Genomic DNA, 21,572 nt, shown 5'->3' with positions numbered 1-21,572 from the left:
TCTGCCTGCGCATGGGTCCTGTCCCCATGCTATTCCACACTATTCTCTAAATAAAAGAGCACTACTGCCAGATCTTGAGAGTCTAAGAAATCTTTCTTTCGACTCCTCGGCTCACCGATCCCGCATCAAGTGCAGCCAGGGTCTGGAAGGCCCTAGTGGGCTATTCAATCTTAGCTATAATATTCACACCCTTAATGAAGTCAATGGTTAAGATTATGAGGTTTTGATAGGAGACAGACTGGAGTTTGCTTCTCAGCTCTGGTTCTTCTCTTGCTTCCAAGGCAAGCAACAAGCTAACCCCACAGAGTGAATTAGACTATCTTCAGAAAGCACATGCCTGTGCAGGAGAGCGGGTTGTGTGTCTTCAGGGGAATGTTCTTGGGGACACAATGAGAATGTTGAAACTCCAGAGAAAGTCCCAGTATGTGCAAATGAGATGTAAACAGATTCTCAGGCAGGCGGGGGAGGACACGTTTATCAGGTAAGATAAGAAAACAAAGCAAAGACTAGTGATTTTGTGGGGGAAAAAGTTGACTAAGACGTGAAGTTGTTCATTCCTTCAGTCAACAAATATTGACCGAGCAACTACTCTGTAAGAAGCATTGGGAGAGAGCCTAGGGGTTCAGTAATAAACAAGACCAACGTGGCACTTACTTTCAGATAGATGACATTAGAGCTGAAAGAGTAACCCAGGTCTGGAAAATGGTTGTCCATTGAATGAGAGGAGGCCCAGGTAAGAGCATGCAAGGAAGGCACCACCCAGTCAGGTGACCACCCCAGGGACTTGTGCTCACCTGTGGAAGGGCAGGGAGAAGGGCTGAAGCTCCCAGTCAGCTACTAGCTGGGCTGGGGCTGTGCTGCTTGTAAGAGTCTGACATCTCCCAACCCCAGCATGCTGCACACACTGTTACGTGCACATCCAGTTCACTATGTATGGTTGGAAATTTGAGAAAGAGGAGTTGGGAGTGTGATCCAAGGCCACCTCTCCAGGGGAAGCCCTCTGGTCCCCCAGGCCGGGTCAGGTTCTGCTGCTCTGAGCCTTCACCGTGACACTCTATTCCTCCCTAGTGCTCCCCAGGCTGCGTGACTCCACACGTACCTGTGGGACTATTTGGCCATGTCTGTTTCCCCTGCTAGACCGTAAGCTCCATGACAGCAAGAGCAACAACCATGTCTGCGTTTGCTCACCTTGTATCTTCAGGTGTAGAGCACACAGCCGGTGCGGGCCCATAGTAATCTCAACAAACATTTGCTGAGTGAGTGAGTGAGTGAGTGAATTCATGCACATGCAATGTTGGATTTGGGGAAAGGCGAGGCAGTTGCTGGAGCACGAAGGAAAATGCTTGCCCGATGATTTGGAACCTGGAAGCTCAAGTTTGCAGCAATGTTGGTGTAGTGAACCCCAACATTTCCTGGTTTCCCCTCTGCTCAGAGTGTGTCTGTGTGTGTGTGTGTGCATGTGTGCCTGAGTGGCTGCACTCAGGCTAGAGTTGGGATGGAGTGAGTCATAACACCAGGGAAAACATGGATTCATCCGAGGTTTGAGCAACTCACAAGATTTCACCAGATTGTAGATTATTCAAGGGCAGAGACCACATGGTGTAATTCATTTCTGAACCTTGACAGGGTTTCTAGCATGTTGTGGGCACTTGTTTTGGTTTATTGAGTGAAATAAAAGGGGAGAAGAGAGAGAAGAAAAAGTAAAGACAAAAAAGACAAGGGAGGGGGACTGGGAATGGGAAGGGTGGGAGGCAGAGGTGTGTGGACACACATACCCAGGTTTATAGGTCTCCATGTGAGTGATAATACGTGAGGTGGCAAATATGGATACCAGAGCCCCATCCTGAATTTGTCACATGCACGCCATCCCTTCTGAGTGGCTCTGGCCAGGCCCTGCAGTGGACGCAGAGGCCACCCACCCAACCGCAGCTGCCCTGGGCCCCCCATGGCCCACGGCCCGCACACTCACCTGCAGATGGTGGGACGTGATAACAGGCCTCTTCCCTGGGCACCAGACATCCTCCTTCATCTGCCTCATGACCTGAAAACACTTCCTGCGGCAGCCCCCATCCTCATCCAGCTGCTCCAGCAGCACCTGCTCGGCCTTCAAGAAGCTCAGCTGCCAGTGATAACTTGAACCAGCCAACAAGGTAAATCCAAATGACTGGAAGAAGAGACAAATATTGGGAAAATGAGAAGGCTGATGCTTGCTGGGTTAGAAAGCCATCTCAGAAGCAGTCCACTAATCTGGGGGACCTGCCACCGGGCAGGCGGTCCATCCTACGTGGGGGCATGGAGGGAGCCTCAGGGCAAAGCCCCTTGCCCGTGGCTGTTAATCGGAGACGCTGTGTCCAGTTTCGCTTCGGCAGTGGTTCTCCTCTTGGGCCTGCACCAGAATCACCTGAAGAGCTTGTTAAAACACAGATTGGTGGGCCCTGCTCACTGAGTCTCACTCAGTGGGTCCAAAGTGGGGCCCAGAAATCTGCATCTCTAACAGCTTCTAGGTGCCGCTGCAGGTTCTGAGGCCCACATTTTGAGAACCACTGAGCTAGTGAAACCTCAGTTTTCCTTCCTAAGCTGGTTGGCAGTCAACCTTCCTAGGCCGGTTAAGCTGTGAGTATCTGTGCTCTGGCGAGCGCGGACCCTGCCCACCGGTACCTTGGTGCACTCCACTCTCTCAGGGGAAGGCCAGCGCTTCAGACATGGAGGCCACTGGGCTTTCTTGGACCAGACGGTGGGGATCTCCACTGCGGGGACCAGCTCTACTTCCACCTGACGTGAGGATGCTTCCACGGCAACGCAAACGGCAGGGCAGTTTGCCAGCATGCTGACCTTACCTGGTGGGAAATGACAGACAATGAGAAGAGGAAGCTCTCTGAACACAAGAGTTCAGAGAAGGAATTTGTGAGCAGCGGCTCTGACCAGAGGTTCTGACAGCTCCTTGCAACTGGTGGGGCAACTTTCACAACTTTCATTGCTAGAAAAATCCCATTGTTGATGGGTTTTTTCCATTGTCTCTCTCTCCTCTCTCTGAAGGCTTTTATGGTACCTTTTCCATTAAATTAACAGATTCTTTTCAGAAGGCTCAACTGAAGAGAGACACAGAATGCAAAGAAAAGGTACAGTGTTTGCTACTGTAAAATGAAATCCAACCATTCTTCCAAGTCCCCTCAATCCCACCCAGATGTCCTGACCTTGTGTAGAACAGCCTTGGTCCCCTTACTTACTCATTGCCTTTGGTGGAGTTCGGTGTGACCTGTCTCTTACCTGAGTCACAGTCTCTCTGGTGGTTTTTGTTTCCACCCCCATTAAGCCAGCCTAGCCTCAGATGTATTTATCATCAATAAGCCCTTAGAAGCATAAAATACTTCAAAGTGTGTCAGAGCCACTGGCTTAGAGTGTCAAGTGAGTGGAAAGGAGCCCTCACTGCCTTTTCTGACCAGGCAAAGAGAGAGAGAGAAAGTAAATCCATCTGGTTAAGTTTTCTAGCTCATACACTAGAATTCATTTCTAATGTGTTCCCCCTGCTTTCAAAGATCCACAGTGGATTTTTGGTTAGTTTGCCTTCATTACAGATAAGGATGAGCGGGGTGAATCGGGATCTATTATTTTGCTTTTCCCTGCTCAGAGAAGAAAGCGGCAGCTCGTTCTTAATGGTGTTTAGGCTGTTCAAAAGGAAACATTCGTCCGCTTGGGTGGGGTGTGACAAAGAGCTTGTTGTCAGCATCTCATCAGAGCTGCCCAGACAGTAATGTGACAACGTCTGGCACTGCAGCATTGTTTACTGAGAGCACCTCATCAACCTGGCCCAGTTCGAATCTCTTGTTTGCACTTTCACTGTTAACAGTGTTGCAAAGTGAAGAGGTGAGCAAATTCGGGAACCAGCCTGCCTGGTCCACACCCTGCTTCTGCCCCTCTGCTGACAGGTGTGTGACCTGCGGCATGTTACTCTCTCTAAATCTCAGTCATCTCATCTGTAAAACGGTAGCAAAAGAATGCTTGCTCTATAGGGTTGCTCTGAATATTAAATAATCCATGAAAGCATCCTACTTATGGAAAAATCCATTAATCATGACCTACTTCCATTATGGAACCTTTCAGAACTGTTCTGTCTAGGTAAAGAAACGTACATACAAATCCTGTTCTTTCTATACAAATGGAATCACGTATTATTCAGCAGTTTGGTTTTTCACTTCATTATCTAGCACGGGCATTTTCCATAACTCTGTGTGCATATACACACACATCTCATTCCTTTTATAGGCTGCATAACAGTCCTTTGGCAGAGGTAGCATAATTTGTATAGTCACTTTTCCTTAGCTATTTAGATGATTTCTGCAGTCACGTGCTGCTTAATGACGGGGATACATTCTAAGAAATGTGTTGTTAGATGATTTCGTTGTTGTGGGAACATCATAAGTTTGTACTTACACAAACTTAGGTGGTATAGCCCACTGCACACCTAGGCTGTATGGCACTAATCTTATGGGACCACTGTCACATATGTGGTCTGTCATTAACTGAAACATCACTATTTGGTGCATGACTATAGTTATTTACTATCACAAGGCCTATGGAAGTGGATATCTTTGTGCATATTTCTTTGTGCATCTATAAGAATATATTTCTAGAACTGGAATTGCTGAATTGCCGAGGAAGCACACTACAAATGTAAAAACAGACTAATTGCCCTTTAAAAAGAAGGCACCAATTTGCGCTTCCAAGAATAATGTATGAAAATGCCTCTTTTGCCATGCCCAGCCCTACGCTGAGCATAACCACACTTTTTCATCTCTGTCAACCTCTTAGGTGTTTGAATGTACATTTATTGAAATATATGTTAGATGGAACATTTTTTCTTATTTTCACTAGCCATTTAATTTTTTTTTCTGATTCATGTTTTTTTTCATTATTTACATTGGTCTGCTCATATTTATTGGCTTATAAATACACTTTTGTAGTTAAGAAATTAGCCATTTTTTCCCAGTTTGAAATTCACCTTTTTACTTTGTGTGAACTGAAAGGGTGTGTTTGTGTGTCGTGTGTGTGTGCGCATATGCCACACTGTACTGTAGCTTAAGATTTGGGGGGTTGTCAAACTTAAGCAGCTCCTTCTGGCTTCTGGATTTTGTGCTTTGGTGTAAGTCGGTGGTTTCCAAGTGTGTCTCAACACACTGGGTCCGGCAGTCAGTTGGAGGGTGTTGTAGCAGAAATGTTCTAATAACAAAGATCTGTTATTAGAACAAATGTTCTAATAACAAAGGTTTGGGAGTAATTTGCTTTTTAAAAAGAGTGCCCAAGGTTTAAAGCTAACATACTGGAAAGGGTACATAACCCCCCGCCTGTCACATCCATGCCGGGACAGGGATCTACGTGAACCCACGGGAGTGTGTTGTGACTATGAATTCCATTCTTCCATGTGTCACAGCAGAAAAAAGAGCTAATTCATATTATGGGGATTGAACACATGTAAAGAGCAAATGATTACGGTCTCAATTTAGGGGCGTGAGCTTCAGGGAACATCCAAGCAGGGGTTTTTAGAGCAAAAGGGAAATGCCAGAAATTTCCCTTGCACTTTTCCTGATCAGCTCACCTGAGAGGTGACAGGTTCCAATTGCATTTTCTACCAGCTTCCGGAACACCTGGAGGACCTTGGCAGGCACAATGTCTCCCTCGATGTTCACGTCTGCCTCGTGCCACTGCCACAGGCTCTTCGTGAACTGCCCCACTGCCAGCCACTGCTGCAGGCCCTCAGGGTCCCGCAACGGGCAGGGGAGCCTGGCGCCCCGCAGGGTGTAGTACCGCCAGCGCTGCTCCTCGGCCTCCCTGTACCCTGCCAGGCCTTTCAGTGGGACTGTGATGAGGAACTGGCTGGGGGCCAAAACCTGGGGTCCGGAAAGGAGAGAGAATGAGTGTGAGTTCATAGACTTGAGAGGTAACAGAAGTTCTAGGGGAGCTGACCTGTTGAACCAGGAAACTCCGTTAACCACTCCACCCTCAGCAAGGTGACAAGGTGGACAGAGAACTGCACCAGCCAGTTGCAAAAAGATTGCATCTTTGACTTGCACCCCTATGTTCATTGCAGCATTATACACAATAGCCAAGACCTGGAAGCAACCTAGGTGCCCCTCAAGGGACGAATGGATAAAGAAGATGTGGTATATACATGATGGACTACTACTCAGCCATAAGAAATGACGAAATCCAGCCATTTGTGACAACATGGATGGACCGTGAGGGTGTTATGCTGAGTGAAATAAGTCAGAGGGAGAAAGTCAAATACCATATGATCTCACTCATAAGTAGAAGATAAAAACGACAAAAAAAAACACACATAGCATTGGAGATTGGACTGGTGGTTACCATTGGGGAAGGGGGAGGGGGGAGGGCAAAAGGGGTGATTAGGGTCACATGTGAGGGGTTGCACTATAATTAGTGTTCGGGTGGTGAACATGATGTAATGTATCCAGAATTTGAAATATGATGTACATCCGAAAAAATAAAAATTAAAAAAACAAAGAAACAAACAAAAAAAGATTGCATCTTTGTTCCACCACTAACCCACTGTAATGCTTCAAGCAGGTAATTAACTCACTGAGTCCTTGGTTTCAGGAATCTGCGAGGAGAGAGTGTGAACTCGACCTGGAACTATAGAGGATGCCTAAAGTCTATGAGAAGAAGAAAGAGCAGGGACAGGCACTGGTGTGCACTGAGTTCCACATATACTAAGCACTGCAATTCTTGTGTATTAGCACAAGATTTGTATTTGATCTTCACAGTCACATGAGGTGGGCTTTGCTGACATTTCCTCAGTGAGGATCCTATGGTTCAGAGAGTCTCTGAGATCTCCCCAGGGACACACAGCCAATAAGTGGTAGAGCCAGAACTTGGTCTTAGGTTTCCTGATTGCTTGTTCAATGGCTGCTTTTCTACTCTGGGCAGGCTCTCAGTAAAGAATGAATGACCTGGAATAGGTCAAAGGTCTGGTATGAATAAAGGGTAGGAAGGGATTGGGGAGGAGGTGAAAATATTCTGCAAAATGCCTTTCTGTTTGCTTGTACTGATGCCCCACAGCCAATATTAATGACTAATTGTTACAAAATCACAGGTGAAATGAAGGCCTATTTGTTGAGACAATGAGAACTGTTGAGATGATTCTAAGTTTAATGGAATAAATCAGTCAGAATCTACCTGCTCTCTTTCTACAGGAACCAGTGGAGCAGTGGTCGGGGTGAAAGTGGTCGGGCCAGTAGCCCAAGGGATAGAACAAACTGGTCAACAGGGCAGTACCACCAAAAGGACCTTGACCTTTGACCACATCACATGGCAGCCCACGCCACAGAGCCCCTTTCCCATCAGTCAGCTGTACACTGAAGGAGCCACTTCCTTTTCATGGAAAGTTCTAACAATGAGATTTGGTTAACCTTTGCCCCGGGGCCCAATCATTGGCCACTTCAGGGGTGAACACCAAAATCAACAACAACTGATTCTGCCTCATTCTCAGAGAATAATAGTTTGATACTTTAGATGATGGGTCCACATGACTTCTGGTGTTCATAGAAAGGTCATGGGATTAAAAAAGCAGGAAAAAAACTAAGGTATGGCACTCAAAGTCTATACGTTATTTGAACCCACTTGCCTGTGAATTCAAGAGCACAACTATCATGTTACTGGCCACATAAATGGTGCTTGATAAATACTTGTTGAATTTGATCCAAGATAAACTAAAAGCAATTTTTATATGCCCCTCTGTAACTATTTTCAAAATTTAATATGCAGGACATGATGTATATAAATGCAAGATATATTTTAAGCTATGAATGCTAAGTGAGACCACAGAAGGAAATTTCCTCGGATATAGTTCTAAGAAAAGTAATGTTATGTTTCTATTCCTAGTCACTGGTCTATATTTGTCTCATTTAGGTTGGCAGGTGGTAGTGTTGGGCAGATGATGTTCGGATATTCTGGGATCCAATCTAGTTTTACAATTTTCATTCCGGGGTGAATTTCCTAAGATCTGACTCTGTCCCCAAATCCACAAGTTCCAGAATCTTGTGGGTGGTCCTTGCACCCACCAACCTTGAAATGTACCAGACTAGCAAAGGTCTTTTGTTCAGGTACTAATTCTTTTGCTCATTCATTCATTTAACACAAGTTGAGCATCTACCATGGACCACACACCATGCTGGGTACTAGGAATGGAGCAATCAATAATCATGATCCCTACAATCAAGGAACTTACAGTCTTGTGGGAGAGATAGGGCATGAATACATATAAATTTAATACAAGTGAAAGGGGTTCTTGTGTGTCAAAAGAAAAATCGAGATAAAGGAGCATGGGGATTCTGAGTGATTCAGAGACTCACCTCTCACATCTCTAAAAGGGAGAGAACCATAATGTCTGTTCCACTGGCTGAGTGAGATAATTTCTGTGAGAACAGCTTGCCCACACTACAGTGTGGCGTGAATGCTGGTTGTCACGCACAGGCCCCAGTGCAGCTCTGTGGGATGCCTCGGCAGGGACAGGGGTCTGGACGCTGCTCCTGCAGTCTCTAAGGGCCATTTCTTCCACATTCTTCCTTCCCCCACCTGCAACCATAGACTATCACTTTCAACTATTTTCTCACTAGTTCCCTGACTTCCCCCTACCCAGTCCCCAATCTATTAAGTAGGTGAGTAATAAATGAATGTGTGCTTAACTAAACATTAATTGTTACCGTGGAACGTGCTTTCGAATCAGAAGCCCCCCGTTGAGTTCTGCATTTAGTGCCTAATAACACTTGATCAAGTCATTTGACTTCTCTAAGCCTCAATTTTTGTTATCTGTAAACTGGAAATGTGGGGGTTCAAATGAGAAAAAAATCTATGAAATGAATTTGTAATGGTAAATACTAAGAGTACCTGTGGAAACATGAAGTATGACTAGTACTCTTCGTCAAGTGAGCGCCTGACACATACCGAGACCCACTCACTCGGTTTCCTGGCTCTCTGGGTGAGGCACTTAGAGATGCATGTGATCTGCTTACCTTAATGTTCCCGTTGTATGTGTCAGAGTAAGGGACGGCTTGAAATCGAATGTCTCGGGTGCTGATTTCTGCGGTCAGATGGTGGATGACTTTCTGCACCTCCTCCACAATCTGGGAAATCCACTGACGCCTCAAGTCCACCTGGGTGTGAAGGGATCCGCAAAGGCAGTTATTTCCGGTGCAGGCCCCGAGGCACCAGCATAAGGAAGGGACGAGAACAGCGGTGGGTGACCAAAGGAGTTCAGCTCAAAAATCCTGCTTTCCCAGGAACTCCAGGGCACGTGAACTTCGATCTGATGACACTCCTTGGTGCCTCAATGTTCTCTTCCGAAATAGAAGCATCGTTCAATATTTATGTAGTACCTACCATGTGTTAGATGCCCCTCTAGGTGCTGGGGCATGACAGCGAACAAGGCAACAGCAAACAAGATAGACATACTTGCCCTCTGGTTGAAAATATAGGATTTAAGTATATATACATACATATACACAAACGTCATGTGTGTGTATAATGTAATATCAGGTATGATAAGTCCCACAAAGAAAAAATAGGATAAGGGATTAGAGAGTAAAGGGGCTGCTATTTTAGATTGGGTGGCCAGGGAAGACTTCTCTAAGGAGGTGACATTTGAGTGAGCCCTGAAGACAGCTCACGAAAGCAAATTCCTAGACCCCTAAAACAGGAGCCTGCTTGGTAAGGCTCAAGGGCCAGCGAGGAGGTTGCTGTGTTTGCATCCTGGAAAAGGAAAAGGAGGGTGATAGGAGATGAATTTGGAAAGGATGGCAGGGGCTGGACCGTCACGCAGGGTTTGTGAACCATGGTGAGACCATGAACTGGGATAATAACGCCTGTGTCTGGGCTGGGGAATATCAAACAGCTTAATGCATGTAAACACACCGCAGATTGTTTTCTGCTTATGTTGTCAACAGATGATGGGTCCCTCCCCTCTTTTTGCTACTGGACCCATAAGGAAAGGCATGCATTTACATTTCTTCTGACTCTGCACAGCAAGTCTCCAAGGACTGGAAAATATCCATAGAAAATAGACCTATCTTAAAAAATATCTAAGGTTTAGGAAAATAGATGCTTGTGGGAAACACAAAGAAACTTTTAGTAAACTCTAGAAGGAACAGAAAAATCCAAATGAAGAAGAAATGGGAAGAGTCTGCTAGGTTTTTCTGAAACAGAGGGGCTCTCTGTCACGTTGCTCTGGAGGCAGCTGCAGCCTGGTACCATTGCAAGAGTCTCCCTCAGCGAGGCACTGCCGAGCCTGTGCAAGACCGGATCTGAAGCAACATTCAAGACATCTAAATGCAACGTCCACCCGTGAATTTTTATATTCCCTCTGAGTTTTGTATAGTGATTGTTCCTATACATTCTGGAGTGGTTTAAGACATTCATAAACTGGTCAAGAAAAAAAGCCCAAGTCAAAGAGATTTCTGTCTGTTTTCCCAAACTAAGTTATCAACTAGTCCAGTCACCTGAGACCTCACGCCTCCCACCAACCAACAAGCCAATGACACAGGGACATAGAACACAGATATGCACGTGCATCAATTTGCACACATGTTGTTTGTCACATATAGAGTCAGTTCATCGATAAACATTTATTTAGCACCTGCTATGTGCCAGGCCCTCTGTCACATGCTGGGGCGCAGCAGTGAGTAACACAGACATAGCCATGCACTTACAGCAGTGGGCAAAACAGGCATACATACAGAATATAAGAGTGGGGGCCATGAGAGGGAAGTGTAAGGTGTCACTGGGTACAACAGGGCAGTTGGCCTAATCTGCAGCCTGACACCTGTTTTATATGTACATATCCCCACACAGAGGACTTTCTTTAAAAAACTAATACTCTCCAGATGCCCAGGAATAACAGGAAACATGAGATAAGATGCCTGATTTTAAGGAGCTTATAAACTCACTGGAAATATATGATACACATGAAACTGGCTTTTCAAAATCTATGTCTTGTCTGACCTTAAATATGATGCTCAAGGGTATACTAGCTTTAATACCATCTTTTTGCCACCAGCAGCCACCCACCCCTCTTCATATGTCCAACCAACTATATTCATCATGGGAGAAGGGACCAGGGTACTTTTCTTGAGCATTTGTAAAGTATCAAGATTCTGCATCTTCCAGAGTGTGCAAGTGGAAGAAAGAAGGTGGTCACAGAGGGGGCAGGTCATTTGCCATGCCAAAAATGAAAGAAAATGCTCTTAGAAGCCTATGATTAAGGGTCCTCTCTATTGTAGGACTTCTCCTACATGTTGTAATTCAACTCCTTTGGGACAATTTTTGTTGAACATCCACTTCATGCCAGATTCCGTGCATACATGTTGTCAAGAGGCTTACAGATGAGATGAAAGACAAGACAAATAAACCAGAAATTAAAATCCCAGCAATCAGCTAGGTAGAGGTTTGCACAGGATACTATGGGTACAGAGAAGAAGGAAGTTTCATCTAGTTTAGAGTTGGGGGGCCCTTCCTGGAGGCATAGTGTATCAGAATCGTATCTTAAAAGATGAGTAGGAGTTAGCTAGAAAGAGAAGGGCATGAAAGTTGTTCTAGAAAAAGAAAATGGCTGATATCTAGCATGAGGAGCACAAAGGAAGAAGTGCAATAGTTTCTCTATTGTTGGAGAGGAGATTTCCTTGGAGGAGGATGTGAGGCAGGAGAACAAAGAGCAAGAGGTCTCGCAAATAAAGGAAGAAGAATTTCGAGAACTGAGTCAACAGTAAGTGACTGTTAAGTGCTGAGTGAGATAAGGGCTGCAAATTGTCCATGGAGTTTGGCAACTAGGATTGCTGTGTTCGGAGAAGTGGTGGGCATCAGGCCAGATTAAAGTGGGTTAAGAATGAATGGGAGCAGAGCAAGTGAAGACAGAGGTAAGTAACTCCTCCAGGAAGTTGGGCTAGGGAAGGAAAAAACAAACAAGGACAGCAACAGGTTTTTTCAGAATGACACACAGGTTTGAACATGTTTAAATGCTGAGAGAAAACAGCCAGTGGAGAAGGAAGAGACAGCAGAGAGCAAAGCCACTGAGTAAGGATTTGCCAGCCAGAAAGAGTCATGCAAATCCAGAAGCCTGGTGAGGAACTCACCTTGGTGTGCCAGCAAGGAAGAAAGATAGGTGCAAATACAGACAAAAGGGTGGGGGATGGGAGGAATCAGAGAGCTTTCCTGTCTGATGTCTCTTTTCTTTATACGGTAGGAGACAAGGCAATGAGCTGAGAGTGAGGTGGAGAAGTGGAGGGTAGGGGACTTCTGGATGACCCACTTGTGACATAGCTTCTATGAGGAATGAGGGGCTATGTAAGCACATGTGTAAAGATTGCCAGGCAGGACCAAGACTCAACTGTGGTGGGTCCATGAGGCTGTGGGATACCAGCGGACTCAGGTATAAGATGTTCTCTAGCACCTCTCGGCCCTTCAAAGGTAGCAGTTGAGGTGCTAAGATTAGAGTTTGCTGGGCAAGATCTGGGGAAGGATAAAAGAGCAAGGGAGGGTTTCAGTGCTGGGCTGTGTTTTCCAGCCTGGGCAGGCAATAGATGAAGCCAGTTTGGTAGATTAGGGGACATTGGACAAGCTCAGGGACCAGAAGGGTGACCAGGTATAGTGGGGAAAAGTGATACAAGGGCTAACTAGGTAGAACATGGCAATCAGAGTGGTTGGGAAACAGTATTCTCAAATAGTGAAGTTCTCAGAATGTGTTGAAGACTAAGGCTAGCCCCCCGAATCTCCCGAGCCTGCGGATGTGAATCTAGAGAACCTGAATGTTGGTAACACAGTGGTGAATCCATCTGTGCCCATACATTTTGTTTCCTGAGTTAATAAACTAACAAAAGAGTTGTCACCATATTGACGCCATCAAATCATTTTTAACTGATAAAGCGTGAGAGAGAGAGCGTGTGTGCACAAACATGATGAGTAGCCTACTGGAAAAAGTTCTCCATTGTGAATTTCGTCTACAAATTGTGCCCTCGTTTGATGATGGAATTTTCTTGCTGGGTGAGACAAGTTCACACGCTCCTTAGAAGACACCTATAATCTCTCACTCATTATACAGGGTTACATTAGCTCATCTTAATGACTTGTTTTGATTTCTGAAGGTAAAAGTCAGAATAAGGGAATAGTTTTCTGGGCCTAGAGCCACAAATCCTTTGATTTTCGTCACCCATCACTTCTGCTGCAATTTAGCCTCAAGGATCTTAGAATTAGAAGGGACCTCAGAAATCATCTTGTCTGGTGTCACTTTACAGAAGGCCAGAGTGACAGAGTGGCTCTCCTGATGTCACAGTGTAGTTGACAGCAGGACTAGACCTAATGCCCTGGTCCCCCAACTCCTCTTCCCATCACACTTACCACACTCTCAAGTAGAAGCACTAGAAATATCACCTGCCCTTCATTCTCTTCCTGAACCTAAACATGCCCTCCGTTTGGAGTCGAGGCTTCTGATATTTCAAAGTCCAAAGTCTCCGTGTATTTGGGTATCACTGACTGTTCTGACAGCCCACAGGCACACAAGGACAACACAGCAGGGCATGACACTGGTGTGGGGTTTCACCAGAGCTGTAGGGGGAGAGCCCCGTCTTGAACAGGCCTCTCCCACAGTGCCCAAGCCACTGGAGTCAAATGGGAGCCTCTGTCCCATTAGGCGATGGCAGCCCTTTCTTCCCCACATCTCTGGCCATACTTCCTGCAACTGGTTCCTACCTCTGCAGCACCACAGGGCTATTCTGCAGCCCCAGAAGGGGTTTGTGCTGGGGTTTCCCAGGCTCAGTCCCATGCACCTCTTGTCACCCCTGTGGTGTACCACAACGCAGAAACCCCAGGCTCTCTCCCCTCCCTTGTCTTGACTACAACCGAGGGAGGAAGAGCAAGAACATTCCATTTCAGGGTGTGGAAAAGCTGGGAGTGGGGCCTGGGGCAGCATTACAGGGAGGGATCTTGGTGAAGAAGGAGGCTCCACCACGGGTAGACACCCATCGCCAGGTCAACCTCAGAATCCTTTTATGGCCTCTCAAACTTCAAGAAGCAAGTAAGATACCAATTGCAGCCCTGTCACCAAATTTCTTTCATGGCAAAGCTTTGGAACAAATGTAAGGGGGAACTCTGATAATTTAAGAATCAAAGCGCAGTCAATCCCAAGCTGACCTCCATGCCTGTTGAAGTCTCTCTCACCTCCCCTGCTGATGGGGCCAATGAACAAAGGTGCATTGAAGGACGGCATTTGTGGATGTGACTGAGCCAAAGCGGAAATGAGCTGTATTAGATTAATCAGGCCATGATGCCAGATGTAGTTAGATCTTCTAATCCAACCCTTCCATGCACTGACCCTGGAAAAGTTATGCCACACTTGTTAGCATGTGGATTCAGTTACTCTAATTAAGCAGAGTTTATGCAAAAATAGTCATCAGAGGCACCCTTTGAGGGTGCCATGCATTTTTTGTGGGCCTCCCTCCCACCAAGGCATGTCTAGGTGCCAACACACACGTACACATCCCCACCCTGGGCTACTTTCCTCCTCCCCAAACACAGCATCAGGCGCATTGTTGTCCTACACATCATTTGCTACTATTAATAGCTCAAGTTTGTGAGCCTGAGTTCAATTTACTGTTTCAAATATAAATTATTGAGAATTCAAGCTTACCCTCTAAACATCATTCTGACTCACTTTCATTTCAATGTGCTTTCTTGAGAGAGAGGTAGAGGGGTGGTGCTAAATAGCAAACCAGGAATGTCACTTAGGCCTCGTCACACCCATGAGCACATGGCCCATGCGAACATCATCCATGATGAGTGCCACTAGGGAAAAAAAGGCTGAGAACTTCCTGCCAGACAACAGGAAGTCAGACTTTTAATTCTGGAATTGCATTAAATTCAATAATCAGTTTATAAAAAATAGACACCATCTCTGTCTTCCAAGGGTTAATAATTTAAAAAGATGGAGGGGCCAGCCTGGTGGCACAGCAGTTAAGTTCACACGTTCCATTTCAGCGGCCTGGGGTTCGCTGGTTCGGATCCTGGGTGCAGACGTGGCACCACTTGGCACACCATGCTGTGGTAGGCGTCCCACATATAAAGTAGAGGAAGATGGGCACGGATGTTAGCTCAGGGCCAGTCTTCCTCAGCGAAAAGAGGAGGATTGGCAGCAGTTAGCTCAGGGCTAATCTTCCTCAAAAAAAAAAAAAATAATAATAATAATAATTTAAAGAGATGGAAACTTAAATTCAGTGATCCATATAGATGAGACAGTAGACTTTCCACCATCATATCCTCACCTTTTCAGACTAATTCTTCCGTGAACCACTGCTTGGGCCTCACAGGACATCTGCAGTGCGTACGTATAGCAGAAGCCATAGCAACAACAGCACTATGGAGCTAAGAATGGTGAATCCTTCCCGTGTGCAGGAGGTTTCACAAGTGTTGGCTCCTTTAACCTCCCAACAATCCTTTAAGGTGGATGCTATGATTATCCCCATTTTACAGATGAGGAAACTGAAGTTTAGAAAGTGTAGGTAATTTGCCCAGGGTCCCAGAGTCAGTAAATCACAGAACAGGGATCCGCACCCAGGCAGTGTCATTCTGAACCCTTGTTCCCAACCACTGCACTGCTCTGCCACCTTAAGGACAAGGCGACCTTGAATGGAATCCACACCAACTGCTCGGATGGGGTTCCTTTAGCCTGGAAGGCCTCTCCCGTATCCCTCCACTTATTAAAACTCTACGCGTGCTCCGAGGCTTTGTCTCTACTCCTCTTTCCATGAAATGGCTCTCCCCTCAGAGCTAAGACTCCTCTCTTCTCCTCCAGCACCCTGTCTAAATCTCTACTGTAGCCCTGTGATTGGCCACATATTCTATGAAGCATTTGCCTGTCTGCACATGGAACTTCCTCCTTGTAGCTTTGGAATTATGTGTGAAATCTGCAGGTGAGATAGGGCTATCCTTAAAGATACCTGAAACACAGAATTTCTCTCTCATTTAGCAGGCCACATCCTGGACCTGTGTGTTAAACACAGTGTTTTGCACAAAGTAGGTGCTCAATGTGTCTTTATGGAGCTAGAGAGGAGTTTAGCAGAGGAAATATGGCTTTAGAGTAACAAAGAGTAGACTGAAACCTCAGCACCTTCACTATCTAGCTATGTGACTTTGGACAAGTTATTTAATCTGCATGTGTCCCTGTTTCCTCCTCTGTAAAAATGGAGGTAATATGCACGTCACATGGTTATTGATTAGACTAAATGAAATACCATATGGGTCTCAACCTGCCAGCCCCTTTTACTCCATCCTTGCATTATCTTCAATGAACCCTAAAGATATTTCTAACCACATATGTGCAAAGACACTGTGTGAACGTCAAGGAGAATAAAGATATCCAAGACATTGTTCTTCCTTCCAGAAACTTATATGGAATAAAATGATATGATAATTAAGTTTCCACCCAAGATAATAATAGGAAAAGTGTCAGGAGTCAATATACAATTGATTGCCAAATAAACATTATCAGTAATAATTATGATGTGAGTTTACAGGAGGGCAAAACATTTTGTGCTGGAGTGTCAGGGAAATCTTTCTTGAGAAAGTGGACTCTGAGCTGAGTTTGAAGGTTGAGTGTGAGACAGAAGAATAGAGAAGAAAGAGGCTACCCTCCCTGGGAGAGGAGGCGGGGTTCCAGCCTGAGACCTTCTCAGGGCACAGTTCTGGTGGGGCAGCAGCAGCAGATTCAACCACCTACACGGGTGGAGTAGGGAGAGGGTGGGTGTCAGACCAGGAGTGCTGCAGCCTGGAGCTGGTGAGCATATGCTCTGTTGGACAGAAACCCAGCTCCAGCCTGTCATTGCCAGACAAGAAATTCGGATCTGTGGTTGCCAGATAGCCTGATTTTTTTCCATAGAAGACAGAAATCTGGATTTCTACGCAAAATCTCATGATTTCTAAATGTTTGCAACAAATCTGAAAAATTTGTAATTCTCTGCAGGTCAAAGAAAATCCAGCACAGGCTGGATACAACATGTGGAGCACCAGTTAGAATTTCTGCTATTGGAGATGCAGGGAGGCAGAGGGTAGAAAGATAAAGTATTATTTGAATGCTAGGCTAAAAAATTTGGACGTTTTTCTTTTAGAAAGTACGGGGCCATGGGAAGGTGTCAGCCAACACTCCTGCCATTTACAGCGCCCCAAAGGAGAAATAGTGGCAAATCACTATTTTTACTATAATTTTTTATCATCATAGATTTTCCCTATCTATCTCTTTCAGTAGTTTTGCCTAAAAAATAAACTTTACTTACCACTCTCCTTTGTTTACATGTAAAGGTATGAAAGGCCAAGACTACCCTCTAACTCTTAGCTTTTTTGGGTTTTTTTTGAGGAAGATTAGCCCTGAGCTAACTGCTGCCAATCCTCCTCTTTTCGCTGAGGAAGACTGGCCCTAAGCTAACATCCATGCCCATCTTCCTCTACTTTATATGTGGGACACCTACCACAGCACGTGTGCCAAGCGGGGCCATGTCCGCACCCGGGATCTGAACCAGCGAACCCCGGGCCGCCGAAGTAGAATGTGAGCGCTTGACTGCGGCGCCACCGAGCCAGCCCCCAACTCTTAGTTTAAATGTTTTAGTTTTAAGGGTGGCTCTGTGCCTTTAGTAACTTCATCTGTAAATGGAAAGGCTTAAATTAGATAATATTTAAGGACCCTTCAAATTCTAATATTCTAAGAGCCTATGACTATATATAGAAGAAATTAAATTAATTCATGTGTACTAAAAATATAACGATACATATTTTTTAATCTAGTAGTTTCACAGTTTTCAAAAAGCTTTGCCTTAAACTTAGAAGATTTCATCAACCCTCCTTTTTAAATCCTTTTTTTAAAATTCCCTAAAAGATGATAGACGGAGGCTCACAATTTGGAAATGAGAGCTTGAGCAAAGAATTGAGAAAACAATCTAAGAGCCTGACCTTAAATATTATCTAATTTAAGCCTTTCCATTTACAGATGAAGCTACCAAGGCACAGAGCCACTCTTAAAACAGAAACACCTAAACGAAGAGTTAGGGACTAGGCTTGGGCTTAAAGCTTTTTCCATAGTGCCACTAAGACGTATTAGCTCGCCCATTTTATGGAGAAGAAAGCTGAGGCTTAGACAGGTTAAGTGCCTTTCCCATCACCATGCAAGTATCAGTGGCAGAGCTCGGGTTCCAACCCAAGCTCTAACTCTCCATTACACACAGTATACCCAACGTGCCTCTGGCACTAGAAGCTCAAAGAAAGGACCAAAATATAGTAAGTCCCTAAGCACTCTTAGGGGTGATGGTCTTGGGTTCCTGAGGAGCATTTGATGTATCTTTGGAAGCAGCCTGAAATCCTTTCTGAATCAAGGTTGGCGGGGGTGGAGGGGTGCGGAGAGGTGAGGAGGGGTGAGGAGGGGTGCATGGGAGAGACCAGTATCTGTCCTTACTTGATCCAGTAGGCAATCTTCTAAGTTTCCTGCAGTCAGGGATTTCATGGCTTCTTGGTCACTCCTGAGTGGAGCAGTGATGTCTTGGTTTGTTTCTCACTGGAGGACAGCACTTATGAGTAGCTCTCCCAATAATGTTAGTCTCCAGGAATGTGTGTATGGACCAGAGACTTGCCTTCTCAGTTCTTCACTCAGGTTCTTATTCCAAATTGTGAGCATCCATCTGTCATCTTTTGGGGAATTAAAAAAAAAAAGAATTTAAAAAGAGAGTTGAAATTGAATTTCAGTCCAATCTAATTTTACTCCATTTAGCTCGATTGGCTGGTGCTTTGACCACAAACAGCAATTTTTCAAGCTGTATTTCCCACTTGAATACTTAAAAGTTCCATTCATGACAGAAATGCCCTGTTGTTGGCTTCTTCCCACCTTTTTATGCTCTTGTCCTGACACTAGATGCAGCTTGGAGCTCAGAATCTTATCTCTCCATGTTCTTATCTTGTTGACAGTAAACATCTCTTGCCCTCTAATCCAGAAAATCCCACAGATTGATTGCCCTTCTTTACAATGAACAAATAGGAAACTGCCAAACAAGCAGCCTGGCACCCGTCATTATGGCTACAAACAAGAGATCAGGTCTTGTTCACCAGATCAGGGCACAACAATTTGCATGTGGAAAAGCACACACACACAAACACACAGAGCCATGAACACACACAGGCACAGACACGGAGGCAGGCATAAGTGCACGCACACAGGCACACCCAGGGGCAGCAGGACAGGGACCCTCTGTTCACCTGCTCACCTTTGCACGTAATCTCCCTCTTCCCACTTGAAAGCTGGCAATAAAAATAAAGTCAGTGTAAACAGTACCCTTGAGAGTCGAAGAAACACTCACGTCTGGTTTTGCCAGCAAAACCATGTTGGAAAACAGCTCAGGCAGTAAATTCCCAGTATGGCTGGCTGGGGCTGGTTTGATTACAGAGCAAAAAAAATAATTCACAATAGCCTCATCTCCCTGAAGCTGGTAAACCTCAGAATCTGCTATCAGATGATCTAAAGAAATTACAGCGCTTCTGGGAGCCCAGGTTGCTCCTGAGCAATCTTCCAAAGGCAAGTGTCTCTCCAAATCCACCTCTGAGTTCCTAGCAACCGTGCTGGGTGCCTGGCTACTCTGCTTCCTGTCGCTGCAGCATTTGCATATCTTCCCGTACTCAGCCCCATCTGAAAGCCACATCAGAGCCTCTGGCTGCTCTGAGCTCCACCCACCTTATTAATCCCAGCGTTGAGTCCAGCTTCTACAGATTCCTGTGAATCTGTAATCTGATGTAAATACTGTAAAGCTACCCCTCCTCAATACTGCCTCCATTTTCCATTTTCTTCTATTTGTAATTCTAAATCTTCTTTTGATATCAAATGCTCCCAAATATTTCAGAATCTTCCCTTGGCTTCTCTCTCTCCACTGGTCAATCATTCTAAACTATCGGTTTTATGCAGAAGGAACAAGAGCCCCTCCCTCTGAACTTCTTGCAAGTCACAATTCTCTTTCCACCTCATTTTCAACTTCACCAAAGTCCTCCTCTTTCTCCCACATGCTCCTTTTGGGTTCTTCCTTCTGCTTCCCTATAATCATTAACCTGGGAGGCCCTTTCCTCTGGTAGGGCCTTTCCTATCGTCCTAAGGTTACCCTAGACACCTATCATCAGATTCACAAACTTTCACCGTTCTGTGCCTGTGGCCACCCTACCTCAATTGCCCCAAGTCTGCAGCTGGTCAAAATGTTGAAACTGGAATTCTTCTCTCGTGCTAGGGTCCAGTGACGCTTGTTAGATGTGAGCTGGGATAACAGTGAACAGGGCCAACTGAGGGGCCTGGAAGAAGAAGAAGAAGCATGTGCTCAGGGTGGCTTATCAGAATCTGAGTTTACCTGGTTGCCATACCCGGGAAATGGGAGTGTTGTATAAACACAAGCAGTTCCTCACTCCATGATATAGAGTTCCTTATGGGCAAAGGTTCCAAAATATAGGGCAGTCCCACAAAGACAGGCCCTCAGACAGATTGGCAAAGACAAACTTTCTTGGCAGATATAGATCTCTGGCTAGTTGGATATTGGATCAGCAAATATTTATTGAGCAACAGTCTGCCTGAAGCAGTCTGCTAGGCCACTGAGAGGCATCCAAGTTAACTCAGATTCTTCTCTTTCCTCGGGAAATAAATATCCTCGTTTCTCATGACTCACATCAAATGCAAGTATGAACATATAAACCAGCTTTGGTTCAATTTCTGTTGTGAGGACCAAGAAGTTATTTTTTAAAGTCAGTTTAATAAGGTATTCAAACCCCTAAACATCAACATGAGAAGTCCCGGAAAGGGGACGTCACCCTGGCTCACTAGCAGAGGTGTTCGCTACTAATTGACCTCGTGGCCAAGATGATCATCCTAAGAAAGAGAAGGGTTGGCTCGGCCCACATCAATCCTAGATATACAAATTGGTTAAAGTTCTCCTAGGTTACAAACCCTGACATATTCTTTCAAAGATTTCCTTTAATCCTGGGGTGACTCAACTCCGACACCTCAGAGGACCAAACAGAGCTCATTGTCCATGCTGGGAGGAGGCCCCAGCAGTGAACAAGGCAGGGACCCTGTCTGTTCTGTATCCCCGATGGTCCAGTACCTAACACATAACTGACCCTTAATAAATAGTGGTGAATATTTGATTGCATTAAACATTAAAGTGACATTCTAATAAATATAATATTTTGAGATGCATAAAATCACTTTATAAGTTATAAATTTAATTTCATACGTGCACCTGTGACCTCTTAAATTGCTATCATCTTCTAAAGAAAGGTCTGATATAAAAGAACTTAGCACAGTACCTGGCACATGATAGGCCCTCACTAAATAATTGTCTTCATACTCTATTTTCTTCCCTGAGAAAAAAGACCCTCCTTTGAATGTATATGAGTAATTCTCCTGCTCTTATCTCATGGGTAATATCTTTCATTGGGTTGGTCTTCACAGTGCCATCAAAAAGCTGGTCTCCTTTCTTCTCCTACCAGAAATGGCAACTGAGAGTTTG

The 21,572-nt window shown here is 45.1% G+C and overlaps 1 protein-coding gene across 12 annotated transcripts in view; it reads right to left on the bottom strand.

The window, feature by feature from the left end:
- Positions 1-19,756, bottom strand: part of MAB21L3 (mab-21 like 3) — a 49,543-nt gene extending 29,787 nt beyond the window's left edge. For 10 of the 12 annotated variants that reach the window (XR_006885957.1, XR_006885956.1, XR_006885959.1 and 7 more), the window contains exons 1-6: positions 19,296-19,756; positions 18,494-18,723; positions 9,027-9,167; positions 5,594-5,885; positions 2,659-2,837; positions 1,970-2,164 (exon numbers count right to left, since the gene is read on the bottom strand). Coding sequence is in view for 2 of the 12 variants with exons in the window: in XM_046645033.1 (XP_046500989.1) it covers positions 1,970-2,164; positions 2,659-2,837; positions 5,594-5,885; positions 9,027-9,167; positions 18,494-18,541 (855 nt within the window). In the remaining 10 variants the exon portion in view is untranslated. Of the gene's footprint in view, positions 1-1,969; positions 2,165-2,658; positions 2,838-5,593; positions 5,886-9,026; positions 9,168-18,493; positions 18,724-18,919; positions 19,108-19,295 lie in introns of those variants that run through there. The other 2 variants (XM_046645033.1, XM_046645034.1) reach the window with 2 other exon arrangements.
- Between the last annotated feature and the right edge of the window lie 1,816 nt (positions 19,757-21,572).

The sequence above is a fragment of the Equus quagga genome, chromosome 18 (assembly GCF_021613505.1).
Source record: "Equus quagga isolate Etosha38 chromosome 18, UCLA_HA_Equagga_1.0, whole genome shotgun sequence".
NCBI classification, from domain to species: domain Eukaryota; kingdom Metazoa; phylum Chordata; class Mammalia; order Perissodactyla; family Equidae; genus Equus; species Equus quagga.
This window is presented reverse-complemented; position numbering and strand designations above follow the sequence as displayed.